Here is an 8850-nt window from a genome sequence, read left to right as displayed (position 1 = left end):
GTGTGTGTGTGTGTGTGTGTGTGTGTGTGTGTGTGTGTGTGTGTGTGAATTTATTTATTTATCTCCCCCCTCCCCCCAATTCTTATTTATATCTAGAGGGTGGTTTGAAGGTCAGAAAAGTACATTGACAACAATCCTGTTTACAGACCATTTTATGGTTGTTAATCTTTAAGCTTTAGCCTTGGCATTGCTTCCTTCCAAGGTCATACTCTGGTATAGCTGTCAGGAGGCACAAAAGACCAACTCTGGCCCAGGGGCAGGAATGGGGCTGCCACACTGAATTGACAATATGACTACTGAAGATTTTAGCAAGCTTCCTGCAATAAAAAAAAAAAAATTGTCCTAAGCCATAATTACTCATTTCACTTCAGCCTCATAATTTCAGGTTAGACATCCTGAAAATGGTTTTCCTTTGTTTTTTGTCTGTCTTTTCTTGTGGAAATGATAAAGCGGAAGATTGAATTCTCTTTGACCACAATTGCAGAGTTGAAAAATATTGTAAATTTAAAACCTTAAAACCACATAGGAATATTCGAAACCATAGGATGCAGAGAGGGTGCAAAAATGAAATCTATATGCATTGGGTGTTTGGTGTTTCAAAATATGGCACAATTCCTAGTGATTTTTTAAAAGATGTTTGGAATTTTTACATTGAGATAAAGTGCAAATATAGTTGGGTTTCCTCTGCTAACACAAAAATATCTATTACTTCTATGATGTTTATGAAATATTCCTGTATTTCTGCAGTAGGGATGTAGGTTTGCCAGGAAATCTGACCATCAGCTAAATAGCTGTTTCTGAGAGATAAAACCTTGGAGCTGCAGTTTACTATGCCAGGAATAAGCCTCTATCCCAAGGCCTTGGGTGGGTTCTGTGTTATTTCTTTTTATTGGCTCAGGGAGGGGGCAGAAAGGACAGTCACTTTCCCTACCCTGGAAGAGATTTACTCCATAACCAAGCTGTGGCTACCCTGGAGCAGCAAATTAATATGCATTTCTCAGCCTGGGTGGCTTTTTGACACCTGATGATATGGCAGTACATTTAGATGATAAGGAAAATGCCTGCTCACAGCAAGGAGCATCTGTTTCTTTTCTGGCAAGAGGAAAGGTTTTCCACCCAGTGCAGAAGCTTGAGTGGATGTTTGGGCCAGTCTCTTAAGGAGAGGATTAAAGTTATAATTTTTAAAAAAGGAGAGTAATTCATTATGGTATTTTTCTCATATAATCTTTTAGATGTAAAGTAGTGGCTTTAATGGTTTTTTATTGTTAGCAAATTCAGTAATTTTTAGGGTTTTCTATATTGGTCCTACTGCTAGATTTTTATAAGTCTAAAGAAAAAGATTTCTTTCTTTCTTTTTAAAGTTTGCCAGTATACAGAATGGAGACATTAACTTGATCATAGAATAAAATAGACTTAAAATCCCATTCTCCAATTTATTATAAATTCAACTCTAACTTGTGAAAATATCAATGACGAAAACATTTGTTGGTTTATTTTTTTCTTCAGGTTATGAAATAGTTTTGCAAATACATTTAACAAACATTTTGACTTTTTTGTAGTTGACTATAGTTTGGTCCATGAAAAATGTAGTCTTGCATAGACATAGTTAAAAGTACCATAATTTTAAAATCATTTACACTGGAAAAAGTATTTTCAAATTGAAAATAGAATGCATTGTATCCATTTCAGTTGAAAACAGTGACTATCCATGCATATATTGTAGAAAATACAACGTAAGTAGAAAATACATTGTATGTTATTAGGTTTATGGATGTGCTCACATCACAGGTACTAATCACAGCTTTATAGGACTATACTCTGTGTGTGCACTTGATCCAAACTTCAGACAGGATTTTGAGGACGAACATTGCTGAAATCCTAGTAGCACCTGCATGGTGCTGTCGACAAAAATAACAGATATGTTGCATAATGATTAGTAATATATTTTAGAAATTCTTCACTTACCTGGTAATGACTAAGGTGACTGTAACTGGACTTTTCATACATCATAAATCAATTAATATATGCATTTATTATTGACTATCATATCAACATTGAATTAGAATTTTTTTTGTTATGAGGGTATGTTTTATTTTTCTTACCAATTAAATACTCAACGTTGATTCTACGAATATAAAATTGTAGAATTTTTCAGATGGAGTTCAAAAGGACAGATCTTTTGTTTTTTTTTTTAGCCCTATCTGCCTTAATATGATTACTTTGTGGTGGCCTGCTGCATGAATTACATGTCATAATTGACATAGAGAAATGCCACACTACTTTTTAGATGCAATTGGAAATAATCACATTTTCCCACAGACACTGTATACTGTAGGTGTGACATTAGATTGAAATAGGCGTCTAACAGTGGTATACATCTTTCCGTATAAATTTAAAAGTACAGTCATTGTATTTCAGTGAAAGTGCATTTCCACTGAAGTTTGTCGTGATACCTGATTAAAGCATTTCCTTATTGATTTGATTTTTAAAACAACAGATAGAAGTGTTCCTTTAAAATTCTGGGATTTTGAAACCTTGTGAAAGTAGGAAACATAGTAAGTATTCCAGAAAAAGCCGTCCACGTAGGTGCAGGCCACTGAGCTAAGTGCTAGAGTTTAAAGGTGACTGGTGATCTTCTGCCTAGGTGTCAGTGTGATCATGGAAATAGCAGTCTTAAAAATTAACTAAATTATAAGTTAGAACTATAATTAGGAGTAAAATCAGAATTTAGTAGTTCAGAAAGCATGACATTATCAGTTCTGTTGAGAGTCGGGAAATGCTTCTTAGGGAGGGCAGCTTGGGAACTGGGCCTTGAAGAGCGGTGAGTATTTTCACAGAAGAAATATTGCTGGGAGTCTGGGCTCAGGAAAATCCTGACGGAGGTGAGGATTCCTGTGACACCACGGGTCCCCGGGTCTGCCTCATGTTTGTTCCAGGTGTGACGTGACCTAATGGGCATTTTAGAAGAATCCTCTGTGGAGCGTTGTTGGAGAGGAGAAGGTTTGAGCCAGCCTCCAACTAGAAGGCTGCTGTAATGGTTCAGAAGAGAGGCACGTCGATCCTGAACTAGGGTGATGGCCAAAGGGTAAGGTCTTGGCCATGAGCTTTGGATTAACGAGACTGTGGAGATTAGGTACATACCTTTGGGACATCCTCTTGGAAATTTAGATCATGAATTCAGAAAAGCAGTTTAGTGTTGGTGACCTGTGCGTAGAAGTTGTCAGGGAGGAGGTTTTGCACTTGTACCTTTTTGACCTTGTTCAGGGAGACGGTAGTGAGACGGTAGTGAGTGGTCCCTAGTAAGAGCCCGCAGGGGCCATTTAAGGGAAGACGAATAATGATGGAGATTCAAAAGGAATCAAAAGGAAGTACCAGCAGCTTTTTGAATTCTAGACATCAGGAAAAGAGAGTTTTGTGGCATCTGGTCTCTTTACTTTGAAGATATATTTTTCCCTTTGCAAGTGGTATTTAGTCACTATGCATACATCCGGTTCATTATCAACTTTCCACCTAATGGTTTTAGCATCCACTGATTATCTTTGCCTGAATGAATGATTTCATTAGGAGTTGAAAACGGTGATTTTTCTAATACTATTAATTGTTCTACTTCCATACCTCGGCATTTTCCTGAAAAGACAAGCTTTCCTCTTTGACTGGCACTATTGGTTTCTCTGAAATACAGTTCCTACTAAAAAGGCAGGATAGATTTTTAACGCTTTCTGTTTCATTATTCATTTTCAAAGTAAAGAGTTGGTATAATAATCACCTCTAATGGTGGGAAAAGAATAGAAAAACCAGGTCCCTAGCCAATGGTAGGACCCTGCACGATCCTTGATGTAAAAATTGTGCTTGTGTTTCGCCACACTTCCAATCCTTTCTCTCTTCGTGGACGTTTAAGTTTCTGTCATTAATAAGTTTATCTGCCCCTTATGATTTATTTGAATTTCTGGTCAGTAAGTTTAGGGACAGCCATGTGAAACAGATAGTTTCGGTTTGTTCTGAAGTTACTATGCTCAAGTTTTAAGGAAGGGCTCTTAGTATTTTGAGATACAGTGAACTTTAGTTTCTTCATTTGCTTCATTCTTTTCTTTCGACTTTGTCTATGTCCTCTGCTTAGTTTACCATTTCCACATTCCTGTAAGCAAGGTCACTACCTCATCCCTGGGTGTGGAGCAGCAGCCTAATCTTACCAGCATCTTCCTTTTACTTGTGGTTATGCCCCATCACAGCTTTCTTTCTTTCTTTTTTAATAACTTTATTTATTTTATTTCTTTTTGGCTGTGTTGGGTCTTCGTTGCTGCGCGCAGGCTTTCTCTAGTTGCGGCGAGCAGGGGCTGCTCTTCGTTGTGGTGCGTGGGCTTCTCATTGTGGTGGCTTCTCTTGTTGCGGAGCACGGGCTCTAGGCACGCGGGCTTCAGTAGTTGTGGCTTGCGGGCTCTAGAGCGCAGGCTCAGTAGTTGTGGCGCACGGTCTTAGTTGCTTCACGACGTGTGGGATCTTCCCGGACCCGGGCTCGAACCTGTGTCCCCTGCATTGGCAGATGGATTCTTAACCACTGTGCCACCAGGGAAGCCCCTATCACAGCTTTCTTGAGCCATAGTGACCAAAAAGGTACAGAGTTTTACTAGTAAAAAGTACTTGCTGCTAATGGTTAATTCTCCTATCGAGTTTTCGAAGTTTATTTTCTGTAGTTTGATTTTTAAAAAATTACAGAGTTTCATGCCAAAAGTATACTGGTAAATCTTTATAGGTTAAAAAGAATTCTTTTTCGTATGTCACAGCATTGGCATAGGTCCAGGAAAATCAATTCTTTTTTTTTTGGTACGCGGGCCTCTCACTGTTGTGGCCTCTCCCGTTGAGGAGCACAGGCTCCGGACGCGCAGGCTCAGCGGCCATGGCTCACGGGCTCAGCCGCTCCGCGGCATGTGGGATCTTCCCGGACCGGGGCACGAATCCGTGTCCCCCGCATCGGCAGGCGGACTCTCAACCACTGTGCCACCAGGGAAACCCAATCAATTCATTTTTAAGTTTTATTCTCTGATGAAACAGAAAGCAGTATCCTGGTCTATTGCTAAGGTCTATACAATGCAAATCTATTATATTACACTTTTTTGTTTCCGTGTGTGTGCTGACTGCTCATGTGGTTTAAGTAATAAAGAATAAGGATCAGTCATGTATATGATGATATTTACAACCACGCTACCCTTAGCAGAGTTTTTAAGGAAAACATTTGGGTACTTAAAGTGGGCACTGATGTAAGTGGGTTAAAGTGAGGTTAACATTTTAAATTTATTCTTGTAGGAGATATTTGGATTTAGTTATTGAACTAAAATGTTCGACTTTCCTACCTTATCCTAGCCTTCTCGTTTCTTTCCAGAACATTTGAATTAAGTTTTGCAGCTCTAAAGCCAAAGCAAGTTGTTATAAATTATTATTTGAAAGAGATACCTTGGTTGCTCTGGGGTGTATTAAATAAATATTTATCAGTTGACTAGGTTTTTATGTAAAGACAGCACTCGTCATAAGCATGTCGGAGTGAACAACTATGTGTCTATTATGTACCATGTATTGGGATAGACTAATTTTTTTCTCTACTTGATATTTGAATTAATGTTTACAACTAGCTTGTGAAGGAGGCAACAGAAGAACCCAGAGTCTTCAATCTCTTGCCCAAAGTCACAGAACTGCGAGGATCTAAATAAAGAGCAAATTCACTTGTCTTCCCTGGTTTAAACATTTTTGGTGAATTATAGAAAATATCTCACAGTATTATTGTAAGATTGGAAGGAAGAAGAAAAGAGCAAATGCCGTGATTGAATGATGATTAAAGTCTGGTGTAGAAGTATTTTCCATTTTCTGGTGCATGTCCTTGGCTTGGGGAGGTTGATTCGAGAGGAGGGCAGAGTGTGTTCTTCTGTCTATTGTGGGCCTGTGTGTGTGGCCACAGCCCTCAGACTCCTTATCCCAGGCAGGTGACTGCATTTCTGAGGTCTAACCTGGAGGAAATGTCCTCAGTCAGCTTTTTGGTATAGACACGGGAAAAACATTTTAAATATGTAGAATCATTTTTCTGCTACTTTTGAAAAACCAGGTGCATCATTAATTTGCAAGATCTGGTTTTTTACAAGACACCTTTTTGTTTCTTTTTGAATAGAAAGATGAAAACTACAGAAGCCTCCCACGGGACACTAGTAACTGGTCTAACCAATTTCAGAGAGACAATGCTCGCTCATCTCTGAGTGCCAGTCACCCAATGGTGGACAAGTGGCTGGAGAAGCAAGAACAGGTAACACAAACGAATCCTTCTACATGCGTCGGTGGTGTAACTTCCTAGCCCATCCCCCAGACGTTGCCCTCCATCACAATGATGACTGGAGATAAGTGATTCTGCCAGACTGTAGTTAAGGACCAGGCTCTGTATCAGAGTGTTTGTAACATAAATGTAGAATATTTCGGTGGTGGTTCCTGATCAAAGATTTCTCATAAGCAGGTGCTGTAGATTCTCAAGTATCACCACCGTAGAGCTTGTTAGGCTGTGAGGCACAGATATTTGGTGTGAATAATGTGGTTTATAGGTAGACTTTCAAGACTACCCATGGGCTCTCCTCTCGACTGAGAGGCCATTAAGTCAAAGGATCTGAAGAGGCAAAGTAAATTTTCTGTTATCCCTGACTTCACTTTATGGGAAAAATATAAGCTGTAGTGTTGTTTCAGCATTTAGACTATCTTGTCAGGTCTGGGGACTTGTCCTTTCATAAATGTCAAGGACCTGTTGTAGGTGTCTACGTTTTCAGAGTAGCTTAGTTCACTCTGTGGGGTAGTCACCTCCAATTCATGAAATCAGAATTGTTACCACTCAGTATACCTAGTGGCTTGGGAAGAGGACTGTTTGCAACAGAACTGTTGGTATGAAGACTAAGAATTTATCTGGTAAGTTTTGATGTATAAAAAATTCTTGCAGTGTTGTTTTTTTAAAGTGTTAATTGTTTATTGTTAGTCACAGTGTTTCTCTGTAGTGGGGACGCCAGTGTTTTCTTTGTAGTTTTGTTAGTTTTGATATTAAAAATGCACTTATTTGGTTCCTTCGTCATCTATATTCTTTAAAAAGTTCATATGGATCACAAACTAGGTGAGTACTCGGTGACAGAATGTTTTGTTGTGTATCAGTTTCAATAATTTCTAAAATTATTGATAATTCGGTTGCCTAGATACTAGAATAGCTGTTTTTCAATTTAGATTAATGATATCAGTGGAAAGAAACCCTAAGTATTTTGCTGAATTCATCTCAGTCTATGTTTTACAGCATAAACCTCCTAAAATAGTTCTGTGTATGTGGGGTGTTTGATTATGAAACAATAAAAAAGGACAGTTTGCCTTTGATACCTGTGATGGAATGATTTTTATCCTATAGTAAGGAGTATAAAACTTTGTGTGCTGGAAATAATTTTAATATATATATTTTTGATGTGGACCATTTTTAAAGTCATTATTGAATTTGTTACAATATTGCTTCTGTTTTATGTTTTGGTTTTTTTGGCTGCAAGGCATGTAGGACCCCAGCTCCCTGACCAGGGATCGAACCCACATCCCCTGCGCTGGAAGGCGAAGTCTTAACCAGCGGAGCGCCAGGGAAGTCCCTGCAAATGATATTAAATAGTTTAAAAACCGTGGAAGTTCTACTTAGGAAAAACAAGTGATAAAAACAAGTGAAGAACCCACTGATAATGAAATAGTAACACCAGTTAGTTTAAAATCTGTATTGTTTTGAGAAAATTATCACTTTGAAGTAACTTTTTAGGATTGAGGTAGTTCACCTCGGGCCTGGGGTCAGACTGGCTGCTATCGGCTCTTCACCACGTGTGGGGTTTGGGCACTTGCTCACCTTGTCTGCCCCTCAGTTTATTCACATAGCGGACATAGCGGATGGGGTAATCATAGAGCTGGCCTCATTGGTGATATAATACCTGCTGAGGGCTTAGATTCATGCCCGGTACCCAGACAAATTCAGTGTGTCTTAGTATATTTGTTGGAAAAACATTGTGTGCTAATACAGAACATCTAGATTGCATGATAAGGAACTACTCCTTTCTCCTTTAATAAGTCAGGGGGAAGGGAAGGTAGGGGTTCATTTCTGGCCCAGTGGCCTTCCTGAGGGTCAGGGTTCCCCAGCTTCTCCCGGAGCCCCGCAGGCTTGACTAGTCCTTTCCTGCTGGGTCCAGACCATCACATCCTTGCAGAGGAAGGGGGCCGGGCCCTTCTCTTCACTGTGGCCCATTTGAAAGCAGATAAGCTTTTCCTGTCACCACCACCTCCCCCTTCCCCCGCCCACCAGATGCCCTTTGTGTTTTGTTGTCCAGAATCTCATGACTTGCCCACCCGTTTTGAAATCAAAGGCAGTAAAAGTACCTGTGTTGGTTTAGACTAATTGCGTTTGACCTCCTGGTGCTGGGGGTGGAAATGGGGGTTTACCTTCCCTGAAACACAATTGCTCATCACTAAACACAGTCAGGGCTCCGTTCAAGCTAAAGATGCTGAATCTGACCATTTTTATTGCAAGATTAGGAGAAAAAAATTGGCAGCCCGGAGTTTCTAAAATATGATACATTTAATTATTTCTGAAAATATAACTTTGGGCTTCCCTGGTGGCGCAGTGGTTGAGAGTCCGCTTGCTGATGCAGGGGACGCAGGTTCGTGCCCCGGTCTGGGAGGATCTCACATGCCCCTGAGCAGCTGGGCCCGTGAGCCATGGCCGCTGAGCCTGCGTGTCCGGAGCCGCAACGGGAGAGGCCACAACAGCGAGAGGCCTGCATACCGCAAAAAAAAAAAAAAAAAAAAAAAAAAAAAAAAAAA

General features: G+C 39.8%; 1 protein-coding gene across 19 annotated transcripts in view; it reads left to right on the top strand.

Moving 5' to 3' along the window:
- PARD3 (par-3 family cell polarity regulator) overlaps positions 1–8850 on the top strand; it is a 644329-nt gene that overhangs the window by 306833 nt on the left and 328646 nt on the right. For 14 of the 19 annotated variants that reach the window (XM_029237263.1, XM_029237264.1, XM_029237261.1 and 11 more), the window contains exon 5: positions 6155–6286. The exons of the other annotated variants lie outside the window; for them this stretch is intronic. In XM_029237263.1, the coding sequence (XP_029093096.1) occupies positions 6155–6286 (132 nt within the window). The remainder of the gene's footprint in view (positions 1–6154; positions 6287–8850) is intronic. 19 annotated transcript variants of the gene reach the window in all.

Source organism: Monodon monoceros, unplaced genomic scaffold (genome assembly GCF_005190385.1).
Source record: "Monodon monoceros isolate NGI ecotype Baffin Bay Population unplaced genomic scaffold, NGI_Narwhal_1 Super_Scaffold_21, whole genome shotgun sequence".
NCBI classification, from domain to species: Eukaryota; Metazoa; Chordata; class Mammalia; order Artiodactyla; family Monodontidae; genus Monodon; species Monodon monoceros.
The sequence above is the reverse complement of the archived record's forward strand: the minus strand, read 5'-3'. Positions and strand labels throughout refer to the sequence as shown.